The sequence below is a fragment of the Tamandua tetradactyla genome, chromosome 1, assembly GCF_023851605.1.
Source record: "Tamandua tetradactyla isolate mTamTet1 chromosome 1, mTamTet1.pri, whole genome shotgun sequence".
NCBI classification, from domain to species: Eukaryota; Metazoa; Chordata; class Mammalia; order Pilosa; family Myrmecophagidae; genus Tamandua; species Tamandua tetradactyla.
This window is the reverse complement of record NC_135327.1, coordinates 140,007,532-140,025,743: the sequence shown is the minus strand read 5'-3', so window position 1 is coordinate 140,025,743 and position 18,212 is coordinate 140,007,532. Positions and strand designations below refer to the sequence as shown.

The 18,212-nt window shown below is 32.7% G+C and overlaps 1 protein-coding gene across 6 annotated transcripts in view; it reads left to right on the top strand.

The window, feature by feature from the left end:
• The window catches only part of PHTF2 (putative homeodomain transcription factor 2), a 166,669-nt gene that overhangs the window by 94,142 nt on the left and 54,315 nt on the right, over positions 1-18,212 (top strand). For all 6 annotated transcript variants that reach the window (XM_077154722.1, XM_077154630.1, XM_077154309.1 and 3 more), the window contains 3 exons: positions 9,185-9,241; positions 14,596-14,665; positions 15,302-15,460. In XM_077154722.1, coding sequence (XP_077010837.1) covers positions 9,185-9,241; positions 14,596-14,665; positions 15,302-15,460 — 286 coding nt within the window. The remainder of the gene's footprint in view (positions 1-9,184; positions 9,242-14,595; positions 14,666-15,301; positions 15,461-18,212) is intronic.

The following is an 18,212-nucleotide window of genomic DNA, read 5'->3' as shown; positions in this document are numbered from 1 at the left end:
CTACCCCCATGTCTGATCATCCTCCTTAACCTGCTCAGGCTCTGACTTCTCACACTGCTACCCTCACCCTGCAAGGTTCCCCTTCATCCTGCTTGGGCTGATATCCCACACATGGTCACCCCATATGTAGACACCCTCTGTGATTCGCTCCACTGTGGCTCTGGCATCCTGCTCTAGGCCCCTATTTCTCAACCCCATCTAATGGTTTTAAGGCTGAATTGTTCAGGAGAGGTAAGGGAAAAAGAGGAAAAGAAGCTATACGTTTTTGAAGATTAAATGAGGGGCCTTGTAAAGTACATAAGTATCATGCCTGGTATATTGTAGGCTTTTTCTTCTACTTTTAATCCTGGATTCTTGAGCCCCTGGGTAAAGGGAAAACACAAACATAATCCAGCTGGCTGCTTATAATACCAATTCAATTGGGTCTGCTCTTCCAGGTACCCTTAATCACTCACTCTAGTTGACTGTGTATTCTGTCTGAGTGGTTATTTCTTACCTTCTTTATTGTCCCCTGTTCTACAAACTCCCTAGCTTCCAAATCTGAACTATCTGTGTTTAAATAAAATAAAGATTATTTGACAAAATATTTTTAACTGCCTAACCTCCTCAAAATTGTCCATATATTTAGCTGTTCTTACTTTTCCTTTTTTTTTTTAATTTTTTTAGGTCTTTCTCATTCTCATTTGTCTTTTATTTTCATATATTTTCCCACTTCTCTGGCTATCTGTCTGACCAATTTTTCTAAGTCTTCTCACCTAACTTTGATTCCTATCCCTGCCACTTGAATATTTATTCTTATTAATATTTTGTTCTTGGTCTTCGTAAGCTTTTCTATTTTCCTAAATCATCAAATTGACCGCATAACTTCTAAACACTTTATTTTATAGAGTTCCAAATTTTATTTCTTTCCAACTCTTCTGACTCTAGCCATAATTCTCTGCTGTCTTGTAGTTACAAAGATCTTTTTCAAACTGCTTTTATTCCATGTCATGGTTAATAGTACTAATATTGGCATTCTCATCTCTTTTCCATGCCCTCATATCCAGTCAATTCCCTATTCTAGAAACATACTATCTTTCAAAAAATTACACCTTTTCAGACCATCTCTCCCTAAGGTATAGTACAATAGTACTTACTTTATTCTGCTTTGAGTTATAACTAGCTCTTTAAATAGTTTTCTTTGGATTTGTAACTTCTTAAGTATGAATCTCTGACATAATCATCTCTTTTTGTTGAGTTAAAGAATACTTTTCAGAACTTTTTTTTAAACTTGAATCACAGTGTTTTACTATGTCATTAGCTCGCTCTCCCTAGGCAATAGGAACTTGGTTGTGATTCACAATTTGATTACATGTATGTGACCTGTAATTCCCTGTGTAATCCTATTCTTAGGATTAATACAGGGAAGGGTGTGAGTTTAGATGATGCATAACCTGACAGAATATGTGGAAAGATTTTAAGTGGCTTTAGTTTAATTACTTATAATGAATGGAATCTTTGATAATCTGATAAATTTTAGTATCTGCAGATCAGAATGTATTTTCAAACTTTGGTGTTTTGACCTTTATGTTACAGGTTAAGAACCAAATGTCAGAGGGTAGATGGATTTATTAAATATTTTAAAATAGATTGAAGAAAAATAGATTGAATTCTAGAAATCTCATTTCTTCCTTGAAAAGTCACATTCCCCTACAATCTCGCCTCAAAGATTCTAAATCTTTTTTTTAGGTTTTCTTTTTTAAATTGCCTTCTACTCAGCTTTATTTTTATGTGGTAACATCTTTTGTTTTGATAATGATGAATATGATTCTAATAATGATTGATAGCAGAAGAAATAAGTCATAGTTGAAGCAAAGAAGTTTCTTTGAATATAATTAATATTCCATGATTTAGACTTCTTTTCCCAATTAGAATATCTTAACTTTGAATATTTAACACCCCTCAAATAACTCCAGAATTATAGGGGAATAATTTTTTTTAATTTTTCATTAGATCAGTTATAGGTTTATAAAACATCATGGAGGAGATACAAAGTTTCCATATGCGCCCCACAAAACTATACAGACATACAGTTTTCCCTCTTATTGATAGTTTCATTAGTATGGTACCTTTGTTACAATTCATGAAACAATATTATTATACTTATGCTTTTTAGCATACCATTTATATTGTGTTTTAAGATTTTTAGGGGAATACTTTAAATGATTGGGTTAAAGGGTTTCTGTGGTTTGGATTCTCATGTTTTTTAAAGTGCTAAGGAAAGACTGATTGAGAAGAGTAAAAGGTTTGGTAAAACAGTTTGGCAGTTATACATTTGAAAGAGTTACTAGGTCTTGACTTGTTCTCAGACCACACCTCTTTTGTCTGACATCATCATTATTCATAGTTTATATTGGGTCATTAAATGATTCAATTTCCTCATTTGATCCTCATCATTAAAATCACCTGGATGTCTGTCTTCTACAGATGCTGACTTATACGGGTATATGTGTGTGTAATGGGCAATCAGAGATACTGAACAATATGTCAGTTAAAATAGGACATTGTGACTTTGCAAACACCATTGCCCATCACTGCAGTCTCCTGCCCACAGCCGTGGTCAGTCCTACCATGTTCTTCAACATCACCATTGATGGTGAGCCCTTGGGCCACATCTCCTTTGCAGTTAAGGTTCCACTGCAGCAGAAAATTCTCGTGCTTTGAGCACTGGGGAGAAAGAAATTGGTTGCAAGGGCTCCTGCTTTCACAGAATTATTCCTGGGGTTATGTGCCAGGGTGGTGACTTCACATGCCATAATGGCACTGGTGGCATGAGAACTTCATCATGAATCATACGGGTCGTGACATCTTGTCCATTGCCGATGCTGGACCCAACCTAAACATTTCCCAGTTTTTCACCTGTGCTGTTAAGACAGTGGTTGGGTGGCAAGTACCTGGTCTTTGGCAAGGTGAAAGAGGGCATGAATATTGTAGAAACCATGGAGCTCTTTGGGTTCAGGAATGGCAAGACCAACAAGAAGATCACCATTGCTGACTGTGGACAACTCTAATAAATTTGATTTGTCTTTTGTCTTAACCACCAGACCATTCTTTCTGTGACTCAGGAGAGCATCCCACCTTCCCTGGTCTGCTTTCAGTATCCTATCATCTTTGTGTTTTCACTGCAGTTCTTTGGGTTCTATGTTATCCTCCCCTTCCAAGTCTAGCTGGATTGCAGAGTTAAGTTATAAATATGAAAGAAAAATTTAAACAACCCTGAATAGTCTGGCCCTGGCACCATGGGATCATTAATTCCATCCAGACCAAGAGGGGGAAAAGAAGTATAACTAATAAATTATCAGTGGCAGAGAGAGTTCAGATAGAGTCGAGAGGCATACTCTGGAGGTTGCTCTTATGCAAGCTTCAGTTAAACATTGCTACCTATCATCACCTGCCAAACCCCAACGAGGACCATTCCAACCGTCCTAAGGAACACCTAGGGCAATATATAATATTCCACAAGGGTTACATGCACACACAGACACAAAAATTTAAACAACTGAAGCAAAATAGGATATTGTGAAAAAACAAAAGAGTAGAATAGGGTACTATATAAATACAGAAATAACGGGAGTTATTATTCTGAATTGTAAATTAGATCAAGGCTTTTTAGGAGCAGCTTTGAGGACTAATCCTAAGCATTCAATAGACAAGTTTGTTTGAGATGCATGCAGTATTTATGAGCCAAAAAACCCAGTGGAAACCTGTTTGATATTCAAAGCATTAAGAACTTTACTTTGGAATTAAAAGGTTAAAAAAATAAAAAGAATAATTTTTTTCTTAGGTAAAGATTCATCTGAAGATTATCAACACTCCTAATGACTTTCAGTGGCCCTAAATAGCTCTAACATATGTACTAGTAATACAGAATTAAGTGCTGGGTGTAATTTTGGAATGTTCACCCATAATGACAATTTTGAGAAAAAGGTATAAGTTTCTTTCCTTGGTGATTTATATTTTATTCTCAGACCCACTATTTGGCTCAGTAACTTTAACTATGTTCTATTTTTTAATCCCTCAATTTCCCTTCCTTATCATAAGTAGATAAATCATTATCAGAGTGAACGGTATATATTTCACTTGTGGGCAAGTGAGATTTTGGGAGTTGACAGCTCTGTTTTAATTTATAAACTAAGCAATTCTTTAAAATATTACTGGAAGTATTAAGAAAAGGACATTTGTCTAGACATCCCTGTTTTTGCTTTCTTCTTTTGTACCTTCTTCCCAATTACTTGTAGCTTACCCTTAGGCTTCTAGAAATACTGAATCTTTTCTCTCTCCCCATACCAGTGTATGTAAAAAAGCTCACTTTTTATTACTTTTTATAGATCATCACTAATGAGTATAAATATGGTCATCAATTAAATATTACTCAATTTTATCAGTTTTAAAATGAGGTAATTGAGTCCTTAGAGATTGAGATTCATGTTTTAAGTGACCCAAGTTAGAAACGGATTTGAGCTCTGTGTTATCTGACGTTTGGTGTTTGTTAGAATCAGTAACTTGCTTTTTAGTTTCTTAGATGAAATTCTAAAACATAAAACTGAGCATGGTAATGATAAGAAAAATTAGGAAGTTGACATAATAGCATTATGGTATGTCTGTTCATTGGTTAAGGAAACTAGGTGCTTAAAATATGTTTGCAATTGGGTCTCCCTTTGCCCCAACTTATATTTGTTTGTGAACCCTTAATCTTTTATTTCAGCATTTAATCTAATTAAGCTATTAGAATGTTTAATTATTGGAATGTTTAATGTTTTTTTGAAGCAAGAAATCTTCTCTTTAGCCTCTTGATAACCTGAACCAATATTGTTCTGAATGATGGCCAGAGGGTAATTGGATCACCTAAGAGTAGATTTTCAAATTGATTTTCAGATTCTTTTCTAGAATTACTGAGTGATACATGTTTCTCATCTCACCATCTAATTATCGTTATCTGACATTTACACTCTTGATAGCATCATATTCACTACACAATTTTTTTTTCTGAGAATCCCAGCTGACCCTAGACAAAAAGTCTTTCTCTCTACTTACCAATCTTCCCCTTCCCTTGTCCCTCTCTTTATTTCACTTCCCATACTCCACTCCTTCTTCCCTGTCCTTCTCTTCCCTCTTTTGTTTGCCTCAGTGTATAGAAAAAAAGAATTTGAATGATGATAGGGAGAAATAGATGATTCTCTATAAAGCTACTATTCAGTAACAGGACTATGGAACTTAGACTTAGTTTCTTTGATAATTAGTTCAAATTACTTTGGAATGGACAGACCTGGGTTAGAATCCTGATGTGTGAAGGTAATATATATCCTTTATGGAAGAAAAAAATAATTATACAATATCGATGAAATAAAGCAGAAAGTAAAAGTGTTGTTCTCTTCCATATTCCTCGGAGGTAATCATTGTTAACAGTTTTCATGTTCCATATAGCCTTCTAGATTTTCTTAAGTTTGTTGACATATCCATAATGAAGCATGTTAGCTACATTGATTTAAGATTTATAACAGGTCTATTTTACTTTTGTAAAGTCTTCAATAGGTCAGAAAGCATTTGAAGAGTATTTATTTATTTCAATTTTAATCTACTTAATGTTACTAAATTCCAATATCTCAATTTCTTATTTCTTGTTTTTTTCTTTTTAATCTTATTTTTCTTAAAATTTTTAGGACCCAAATCCTTTTGTGTGTTTTCATTGATCTTGATCTCTGCAATGGCTTAAAGTATTTTTATAAAAATAAGAGGAAAGAGAAAAATAAAATAGATGAGAAAACAGAGAGCAGAGATGAAGACAAAATGAAGAGATTTGCATTGGATGGCTTCAGTCTTCTCAGGGATGTAGGAGGCTAGATCTTCTGCCAAGAATGGAGATAGTGACAATATTTAGAAATTAAAGATATGGGAAGAAAATTTAGGATTGCCATTACTGTTGTTTTGGGGCATATTATCACAGATTAGTATAGGATAGTTAGGTCTAGATGAATTTGTAGAAGGCGAAGTGTTTGGTGGTCTGGGATCAGAAAGTAGAAATTAGCTGACTGTATGTTATTTCCAATTAGGTAAGAACACACCAGAGGTTTCAGATATTCAGGGCATCTCTGGGAGTGATAACGAAAGCAGTGATAAAATTGTTCATCATAGCCAGGCACCAGAGAATAGACTTCACATTGTTAGTGTGTACGAATCTGTTGGCTACACATCAAATGCAAGTCATATTTCAGAGTCTCCTCTTGGAATGTGATGGAAACAAATTTTTCCCTCCTTGAAATAGATCATCATTTATGAAGAATATAGCTGGAAGTATAAAACTTCTCATATATTACTTATTTTGATATTTCTAAGTTTAACTATCAACACAGCATAAAAGTTATGACCTTTAATCCCCATAGAATATTAGGTACTTTTCTAAAGTGTTAAGGGAGTACAGTTAAGAGGTAGCTGAAATTTGGATATAGCCAAAATATGACATAGTACTTTTTCCTCAGTTGAAGACCATATTATATGATTAGAATTCTTGTTATATTAGAAACATGTTAGTACTGAACTACCTTTAATATTTTATTTGAAACTTAAAAAATAACGTAATTATTTGCTTCCCAGCTTTTAACAGAGAACTATAACTGAATTTTTGGTCTTGTGATTTAATTTTACATTGAAGAAATACAAGAATTAAACAGACAGCTATCAAGTTTAGATGATTTAGTGAAGTCTGCTGAGTATATGTGTGCAGAGGTGAAATAGGAAATAGAAATTTTGGAAAACCTGTGGAGTAGTTATTTTTTAATTTTGTTAGTGCAGCTGTACAAATTATTCTTGACCAATAGCCCAAAAACTTGAGAAGATGGTTCTTTTCTTCCCTGGTCTGTCTTACTGTTTTTCCAGTAGGATTCTTGTTCATCAAAGGAAAGCCTGACCCCGGCCACAGGTGTACTGATCTGCTTGTCTGGCCAGATTTCAGCCTGGAATAAAGTGAGGGTTTAGTCCAGAAAGGATTTTTAGAATTCCTTCCCTGTCCTTTCAAGGATCCTGCCACAACCTTGATTCTAAGATGTTTCTAATTTCCTTTGGATTACTCTCGGAAAAAAGACATACTACATTCATATCCCAAGAATCAGACAATTTTCAGAAATGGTTCTGTATTAATTCATATTTAAGGGTAATTTGTTAAGGGCATATATATCATTAAGTGGAATCGGAACATCTCCCACTGAAGCATCTATATTTGTGTTTACAGGCAACCACGCAGTTTTCTCACAGAAAGCAGTCTGTTTGCTTATGTAACTAGAGTCCATTCTGGTAATATTTTCAAAACAAAAGCAGTCTGCTGCAAAGGAGAATTCATAACAATTTAAAATGACACTTATCTAGTTTTAAAAATTAAGGCCACATGAAACATTCTATTACAGTAAAATTGTCCTTCCTCTCACCCATCAAATCTTTGAAAACATTGACCATCCAGTAAAACAATTCATCTTTATCCTGTGGCTCTTTATAGGAATAATCCCCCGCTCCCACCCTTTTTTAGGATTGGATTCTATTTATAAATTCCTCAGCCTTCAAAAAAGCTTTTGCATTGTTACATACTGCCTCACTGCAGGGTTTGTTAGACTTTTTGCACCATTTCAAACCTGAAGCTATTGAGTACCATTTTGGGTTGCACTGAACTAGTTAAGCCAAGTGCCAATATTCATTTCTGACTAGGTAGATTGCGTAGATATTACTTTGTTTCCTTGAATTTAGAGTTGTAGGACATGTTTTTCCATATCCACATTCTTGAGTCATCTTGAAAAAAATAAGACATTTACTTAAAAACATAGGTTTTTTAAAAGGGAATTTAGTTCATTCTTCTGTTAATGTAAACAAAATACTGCCAATTTATAAAAATAATCATTAAAATATATTAGTACCTATTTATCACTTTTGGTTATTATACCACTAAAAATTACAGTGTACACTGAAATAATTGTACATTTAAAAATAAATTTTAATTGAATTAAACCCATTTATTCTGAATTACTCCTGTGGAATCTATGTCCCCATACTTACCTTTTCTGATTTTAAGATGATTGTTCGGTTGAAATCAGAATTTAAGAGAGTAAGGCGCATCTGGTCACTACAGGTCAACTCTACCATTAAGATGAATGAATTTGTTGTTGTTTACTAAGTCAGTCTTCGTAACCCTAATTTATACCCTAAAAGCAGTATTAAAAAGTAATGTGTAGAATGATGCCAGAAAATACTCTTTCTTGAATTTTCTTATGATAATCTCTGCCTGTCCCTGGTCTCTGGTCTCTAGTCTCTTAGTTGTTATTATCTGAAATATTTTTAATTTCTTAGAATTCTAATTTTCAATTAATAAAAATAATGAAAATCCCCCATCGTAATGGTAGGCTGTTGACCCATTTCCATGTTCTTTTGGATATAGGGAATTAGCAGAAACTGGAGACAATGTGAGCTAACAGCAAAGAACTTAGGGAAGACCCATAAAGAATGGTTTGTTCAATCTCCCAAAGTGAGTGAATATAGTTCTGAGAACTTTCCAGCATCTAAGAGTAGTAGCTAGAAGGACTTCTTCTTTTTGCTTTTCCTGTGTTTACAATTTCTTTTTGTAACTTTATTTTCTATTTTAAATCTTAATGTTAATTGTAATTGTGGCCTGCATGTTTATGAATTTTTATTTACTGTAGAAAATTAGTATATTTCTTTTTAAACAATAACTCCATAAAGGATTTATCACTTACTTGGAAGTTTTTTTCTCAAATGCCAGACTTGTAGCAATCATGTTTATTTAAAATAAAGGATCCCCAGGGCAGTGGTTTTCAAACTTTAATAATGCATCAGAATCACTTAGAAGAATTTTAAATTCAGATTGTTGGTCTCTACTCACCTATTTCTGATTCAGTAACTCTGGGGTGGGCCTGAGAATTTGCATTTCTAACAAGTTCCATGGTGACTGCTGATGCTGCTGATCCTGAAACCACACTTAAAAAACTACTGCAATGTGACATTGATCATAGAAGTCTGGGACAGAGGTAAATTTAATCTGTGCTGAATGAATTGCTGAGTTCCTTGAAATTCAAGCAAAGAGTTGTAACATTTTGATGGGTAACAGCAATGGTCATTTAATGTAGTGTTATCTTCTCATTTTTCATAGATTGGAGCATATGATCAACAGATATGGGAAAAATCTGTTGAACAAAGAGAAATCAAGGTAACAAATGTACTTCATTTTGTATATTCTGAAACAAAGTTTTAAAAATTATCAATCATTTTTATTTAATATCTTTCTATACCTTAATTTTAAGGTGTGAATTAATATTTATTCTATGTACACTTTTAAATAAAAGTATAAACTTTATGATGGCATAGTTACAAAACCTTTAACTGGGATCATTTTTTGCCTTTCATCATCTTTCTGTTTTTTAAAATTTAATTTCTAATGATTATTTTTTGTCAGCTTTTTTCCCCTTTCACTTGTCACCTTATACTTCTAGTTTGCTTTTCCTCTCTTTTGATGCTGTCATTGCTCTGTACAGTTTATTAAATTGGTAAGTGTTTTAGGATTTTTCTTGCGTGAGTGACTCTACACAAATGCTACTCTGCTTCTTTGAGATCTGCTTTTTGGTGTTACTAACAGAATGACTTGGATGCAAAAAGAGTCACAGAAAAGTTGCTCACTTTAAAAAGAAATTTATGGAAGTTAAAGCTTTAGTGAAAATGTGTTTTTTTAAGTAGTTTCTTCTTGAACATGCAATCTCATAGGCTACCTTGCTAGCATGAAAACTTTTAAACTAAATTTGCTTTGTTTCTTAGCAATCACTATTTTTTGATAATAAGATTTATATTTGTCAGTTGCATAGATAGTAGTTTTTGATAATAAGATTTATATTTGTCAGTTGCATAGTTAGTACTAATCAGTGTGTTCCTGCACGAGCTACATTTAATCTGGCCCCAGAGAATGTTTTTTAGTTGTTTGGCATTTTGTATTTTGTACAAAAGGATTTATATTAGATTGAAAACCATTGTCTATAGTTATTTAAAATTCTATCAAAAAATCTGCCAGTGTTTAGACCATTTATTGAACTATAATAAAGAGCAAGATTCCTTGGCATTTGTGAATTTTAGTCTTTAAACTATTTTTTATGAAGGATTAATACAGTGTTAATAGAAAGAGATAATACCTTTTGAGGGGGTATCATAACTACAAATAAGATAAACTCACTAGGAGAGACGTGTGGTAGTCTCTGTAGGAGAATCAGAGGGAGGCAGTCCCGGAAAGGGAGGGAAGACTTCATAAAGGAAGTGACTCATGAGCTGAGTTTGACAGATCGACAAATTAGGGAAGATATTCTAGACAGAATAAAAAGCGTGAGAAAATATAATGAGTGAAGCATGTGAAAATATAATGAGTGATCCAGAAGCCCTTTAAGGAGTTTGATTTAGTAGTAGGTTGTGTGGACAAAAGAAATGAGTATGGTTAGGAGTAAAACTAGAAAGGTACATCACAAAGGGACTTAAATGCCATACCTGAGAGTTTAGACAGAATGTGGGAAACAGTGGGGGGAGACATTAAAGGATTTTAAGCAGAAGTGACTTGATTAGATTTATGTTTTAACAAATTCACTCAAGAAGCAGTTCTGTTCTACAGACTCTAAATATGATAGAAATATCAAAAGATAAGCTGATTTAGAATTCTGTTTTAGAAATATGCAGGTGGAAATTTCTAGTAGGCAATTGAAAGTCTGGTAGTTGAGAGAGAATTTGGAAGCTCTTGGTATATGTTCTTGTGTATGTATAAAAGGATGTATATGTGATATAGTCTACATATTATATAGATATAGCCATATGAGTGAGTGGATTTACATTGAATGATGAGAGAAAATGTTGGAAACACCAAAATTTAATGGGTGGACAAAGAAAGAAATGCAAGTGAAGGAGGAAAGAGAAATAGAAGGAAATGCATGAGGAAATAGCCTGGCTAGGGTATTAAAAAAAAAGGTCAGAACAGTCAAGCAAATAACGAGCTGCAGAGAGGTCTAATTGAATGACTTAAAACTTTTATTTTCTTTAATAAAAAGTCTTTAATTTGTTGGACTGAGGACATTAATATCTTGAGAGGTTGTGTTACAGTTGGCATGTTTGAATGTTCCTTAAAATTTAAAACCTCAAAACGTATATACAGAAATAATTTTTTAGTTTTTGGAAACCATTCACTATAAATTACTACAGTACTTGTTAATTTCCTCATTTTTAAAAAGAACTATTTTGATGCTTAAATAGAGACTAGGATAAGAAAGTATTGTATTAGGTAATTGTTACTTGGTGGCATTGACAGAATGAATAAAGGGAAGACTGAGACCTATAATGTCTATCTGGAGCATATCTCCCTTTAAATGTATTACTTTGTAATAGTATTGGAAAAAATTAAAACAGTATTTAAACTTACTTTTGTTATTTAAAATAAATAGGGTCAGTTTCATACCTGAAAAAATACATTCCATCCTTGCTAGACTTTCTAGTGAGTCAAATTATTTAGAGGGGAAAATAATTCTGTATTTATTCTAGGGAAGGCAGAGAATTATTTAACTGGTGTATTGATGTTGATATTTGATAAAGAACAAAAATACTCTATTGTTTAGAGAACACTGTACCAAATATATCATCTTTCTCTGTAATTGATTCTCCTATGAAACTAAGCAATGACTACCTATATTATAGGTTTATTTATAGGTATGTATTACAGGAATGTATAGACTATATATTCTATAGTTAGAAATTATAACAGAAAACTGTTTCATTTCTGTTCAACTTAAAAATTTTAAAGAAAATGTTGTGGAATTTTTTTCTGTTTTTACACCTACAAATTTTTTAATGCTTCAACAAAAAGAATTATGCTATTTAAAATAGTTATCAAGGTAAAAAGGGGCCTGACTAAATAGAATTCCCAGAAAGTGAAACTGGTGGTTATGTCCTTTTAGTAAGTCTAAATATTATAATAGTTCCATGCACAGAAAGTCTAGGTCACTGAACAGAAGTACTTTCTAAATGTTAGGTAGCCCCTTTCAGCTTTTTTAATTAAACAATATCTGTGTACTAAGGGAATAAAAATGCTTCAGGAATTCATGCTGTTTGAGTCATTGCACTATAGAAATGTGCTATAGAAGTTTAAAAGTATATTCAATAAAGAATGCATCGTTCTGACTCTTGAGGAGTATTTGCATTTATAGTGCTTGATTGTTTCTATCTTCTAGTTCTGTGCATAAATCAGTAGTTTGCTTTTTTTAGTCTTGTTTCTTTTTAAAAAAACTTAGTTTTCATTTTTTGTTTGTTCACTTAAACTTCTTGAAGGTTCATAATTATAATTAGCACCAAAAGCTATGTATTTTGTGTGAATGTAGTTTACCCCGAGCCAATTTCAACTTTTCAACTTAAAATGTTTACTTAGTTAAAATCAGATTTTATGAATGCTTACATCTTGGTGCTAATATCTTTCTTTTTGTGAATCAAATCATTAATGTTAAGACCTATCAGTGAAATTTTTCTTTTTTTCTTTTTTTTTTTAAACCTCTAAATATTCTGATAGACTAACTTGAAGGGGAAGTGTTATCAAAACTGTTATGCTGGCGGGCCGCGGTGGCTCAGCGGGCAAGAGTGCTTGCCTGCCGTGCCGGAGGACCCCGGTTCGATTCCCGGCCCCAGCCCATGTAAAAAACAAACAAACAAACAAAATATAATAAAACAAGAAAATGTTTAAAAATGTTTCCCTTCCTTCCTTCCTTCCATCCTTCCTTCCTTCTCTGTCTTTCCTTCCTTTCCTTCCTCTCTCTTAAAAAAAAAAAAAAAAAAAACTGTTATGCTGTGGCTCTACAATATACCTCTAAATAAATGTCTTTTCATAAAATATAAACTAGGAAATGAACTGCATGTACACAAGGTCAAGAAAAATGAGCATTTTGAGAAAAACCTAGTTACATAAATCAATGCAATTTAGTATATCTGCTATAAGTATTTTTGGTACTTAAAACAACCTTGATAAAAATTTTAGGTATACTCAATAAATTAGGCTTTGGATTTGTCATAAAATATAGGCAATAAGGTTATTTTCAAACTGTTAGAATTTCAAATTGTTAAAAAAGAATGTACAAAAAACAAATAAATTCAAATTGTTACTATTTTCAAATTTGGGGCACCTATAAAGGTAAAATCCTAATTGTAATAAACCTCATACCAGATTTAAGTAGTAGTTATACTAATGAATTTTTGTTCAAATATATATTATTAGAATTGCCTTTCCACTTCAGAATCTTATGAATGAGTTTATAGTCCATCAGCTACTTTGTGCTACCATTAAAATGAGAATAGAAGCTGAGATATATAATTACTAATGTTGATAATTGATAATATTAATATCAAGATTTATAGTATTATGGCTTCAACTCTTACCCTTTTCTTCTCTTTGTTTTTACTTTTTTATCTTGGTGTGGTTTGCAACTTCAGTTGGGCAAACTATTTGAACGGGTTCAAAGTTTAATTGCCTCTTGATTTCAGGCTACTATTTTAGTTTGGATATCTTAGTTCTGAACTTACATCTATCTTCTTCCTTGTTTGAGATGTAAATAGTACTTAATCACTTTAAGGGATCATGATTACTAGGATAAGGACTAAAGAGAGGCCTTACTATACAGGTACTTGGGTAATTGATTGAATAATAAAATCATTGTAAACACCTATGTCATCTCTCAGCATTTGCTCTTGAGGTTAGCCTAAGCCCTTCCAATTCTAAAGTCCTATTTCTATAGGTTTTTAAGTTGTAAAATGTTTATTTTTCCACAGTCTTTCAGTAATTTTGGTATTTATCTATTCCTACTCTGTACACTAATGGCAGAACTTAATCTGAGTAGTGTCCAATAACTCAAATTTAAACTAATTCATTTCACTATTGCTACCTTCCCCTTCTACTTCTGGGCATGACATCTAAGTTCTGAAGTGCTTAGGTAGAATTGTAGTTTAGAGAAAGTTGTTTGGTCGGTGGTTGGCATGTGAACATACTGGCATCCTAGAGATGTGCATTATCTTCTAGGTCTCAAACAATACCACCCCTACATGCTGGCTTCCTGTTCGGAAGTCTGAAAACTGTCTGGTCTTCAGCTATATGATCCACTACTTTCTGCAGCAACACCCTTTTTATCACACCTTGAGGGCCCAGTGCCCTCCCAGCTAACTGTAATAAGTTCTCCTGTGCCCATCAGGGGCCAACACAGTCTCCTGGACCATCTCAAGCTATATACCCAAATTTGCTTGACAACAATAATCTTTGTATTAGAATTTTACTTTTAGTAATAAACAGGTCTCCCATTACACACACCTATAAATTTTTGGAATTAATAAAATTGCAATACTATACTATGTTCCATTTGTGACAAAATATGACATGCTGTATTTTGGTCCAGTCTGTTACTTAAAGATTTTATTTTAAATTGAAATCTCTAGAAGTTGATTCTTTTCCACTGTCTTGGATTTTAAAAATATATATTGAATTCCAACACTATTTTTAATATATTATAGGGATTAAGGAATAAACCAAAGAAAACAGCACATGTGAAACCTGACCTCATAGATGTTGATCTTGTAAGAGGTGAGTTTTAGATAAATAAATGCACAACACAATTAGAAATTGACCTTAAAGAAACAATTCATAATAGGTGATATATATATATATATATATATATATATATACACACACACACACACACACACACACACACACATATATGCTTGTGAAAATAGAAGAAATGTGAACCTAAGTGAAGACTGGAATAGTATTAAAAAGTGCATGGATAAAAACAGAGAGAATGAAAGCATTTAAATAACATTGACTAGTCTTTCCTCCCATTAAAGATCATTCTAAGAAATACTATTAAAAAAAAATAGCAACTCATGTTTGCATACCAAATTGTAGGACTTGGTTATAAAAATTAAACTTATAATTTGTAATTCCTAACTGGAACTGACATTTGAACATTATCCTGTATTTATAAAATATGCGGGAAGAGTTCTTCTGTTCCCATTAAAAATAGGTCTTTTTTCAAAGTACCTAGGTTAATATGATAGCATGAAAAATGTTTTTAAAAGTATATGCTGCACAAAATTGAACATTTCTGACTCATAGCATAGTACAGAATACAATTAGATATATGTTTTTTCTTCAAATGTTGAATTTGTTTCTCTAAGGAATTAAATGTACTTTGTCATTTTATTTTACTTTCTTCAGGGTCTGCATTTGCTAAGGCAAAACCTGAAAGTCCTTGGACTTCTCTGACTAGAAAGGGAATTGTTCGAGTTGTGTTTTTTCCCTTTTTCTTCCGATGGTGGTTACAAGTAACATCAAAGGTCATCTTTTTCTGGCTTCTTGTCCTTTATCTTCTTCAAGGTATAATTAAGTGACAGAAATGTGTTTTGCTTTTAACTTTCAGGATGTTATGTTTTAGGGTTACTAACCTTTGTCGTAAACATATACTAACTACTACTGATTTATTGTGATATTTCATTTACTATGACACGAACTTGTTTGGTATTATAAATGTTTGAGAAGACAAAGCAGTTATTTTCCAATACAATTTTATGAAAATTTGATTCTGTGGATGACTAAAGAAAAATAGAAATTGAGAATTTTTTTAAAACAGAGAACATCTTCAAAGTGTATCTCCTTCACACACACACACTTATGCCAATCTTCTTTTATAATACCTGTATGAGTTCATTTTTCCTGTCTCAGACGTGATTTATTTTTTCTGTACTATTCTGACACTGTCCTCATTCCAAATTATAATTCTGTATGCCGTGCACTGTACTAAGTCTTTTTACAGATGCTTATTTAATTCTCAGAAGAACCTAATGAAATATGTATGCTATTATTTATGTGTGGCCTACAGGTATAAAATTATTGATGCCTGGCTTACAGACCTAAAAGACCTGAGGGCCCAAGGTCACATAGCTACCAAGTGTAGTAGAGTCCAGGTTCAACTCTAAGAGACTGACTGCAGAGCCACAAGCTTAACAACTCTGTTTTGCTGCCTTCAGACCCAGCAGCATTCTAGTGCAATTATAGCAGAGTGTGTGTACTGTAGAGCATTGCGAGATAGAAGAAACAACTGACGTTCTATCACTCTGACAAAGCAACTATTTTAATTTGAGGATGCCCTTCCAGTCATTTTAATGTTACTTTTTTTCAGCATGATAGCAATCCTGAATGATTGTTAAATATGCTTTATCAACAGAACTCTAAATAAAAGACAGTATATTTTAAGTAAATGATAATATGATAAAAATTTCATTTAAGCAAAGTTGTTTCTTCTAAGCCAAGGTACGTGTACATCAAAGGGAGTAGACTATGAGGGCTTTTGATTGTTGTTAATAGACTGTGGGGTTTTTTCCTGATTAAAGAAATGATCATTGCAGAAAATTTGAAAAATATGGAAAAAACAAAAGAAAAAACTTACCTGTAATCCTAACATACAGAGACTACTAACATTTTGTGTATTTTCATTTTAGTTTTTAATGTTGTTTACGTAGTTGAGACTATTCTATATAAACAATTTTGTATCTTTTTTTTTTTTGCCTAACATCACCCACATAGGCATTTTTCAGTGTCAGAATCTTTATAAATTTAATTTTAAACTATGAGAAAATATCCCATCTGCACCAACGTTGAACATTCAGGCTGCTTGCTATCCTTTGCAATTATAACTAATATGGAAATGAGCTATTTGTTTATGAAGTTTTTCTTACATTTTGAATTATGTTCTTATGATACGATTCTTAGAATACTTGAAATTATGTGTGGTAACAGTTCCACAGGTCTTCATATACACTTTCTAATGGTGTCCAAAAATTAGACCTTTCTTACTGCTAAGTAAAGCCATTACATGAAAGGTCTTCAAATTTTTTTTACAAGTCTTCTAAATTTTTTTTTATCAAATGTTTTCTACATATAGTTATCTTAATTTTTACTGAGTTTATTTTCTTGGTTTTGCTTTCTTCCCAAAAGAAATTAAGAGACCTTAATATAAGTATAGCAGTTTTCAGATGCTTTCTAGTTCACCTAAAAGAGAAAACTTTATTATAAAAATGGTCAGAAATTGCAATTGCTTATCAGTATTACTGATTATATAGCACTACATTGTGTTTTTCTAATATTGTTGCTTTTTAGTATTTGGAAGCAAAAAAAGTTTACTGGCATTATAAACAGTTATGTTGTGTCTGAAATTCATTTAGTGGTTTGCCTAACATAAATAAGTAACACAAGTTATATCCAGCATGAAATGAAATTTTTTCAACTCAAAATGAATATTGAACATCATAAAGCACTTAGGATGAACACCGAACATTCCTAATAAAGTTTAGAGAAGTGAGTTAACCTACTCAAAGTTAGATAGTCAAGGACAATCGTGATATGACCCTAGGCAGTGTGTTCTGGCTTTTAAAAACCCCCATGCCTCCATCTTGTTTTAAAAGTGTAGGATACAGTGCTATGAGTTATGCCCTCATTCTCTATTCCGCCCTCACCCCTTGAAATTGGCTTTCTGTAACGATTTACAGTATTTTTTTTTACTTCAATTATATGTCTTTTAAATATCTAAATGATGTCTTCTCATTTCTATCCCCTTTTGTTGCTTATTTTGTTTTGTGGGGGTTTTTTTGTGCAATTGTGGCCAAGAGCCCTTATATCTACTTTGTTTTTTTTTTTCCTTTTATATGTCTTTATTCCAGGAAACAAAAGAAATTTTGCCATTTAGCTTCTTCACTTAATTCCAGACTATATTTTTGTGTTTTGTTTTGACTCCATGAATGTAATTACATTTTCCCACCAAACAAACACTCCTTCTCATCTCCTTCCATCCCTTGGTAGCCTCTAATCTACTTTCTATCTCTGCAAATTTACTATTTCTAGTCACCATTTATAAGTCATATTATACAATATTTTTCCTTATGTGCCTTGCTTATTTCACTGAGCATAATGTTTTCAAAGATCTTCCATTTGCAGCATGTCTCATAACTTCATTCTTTCTTATGGTTGAGTAATATTCCATTGTATGTACCACATTTTATTTATCCATTCATTTGTGCGTGGACAACTTGGATTGTTTATATATATAGTATAGTATATATACTATAAACATTGA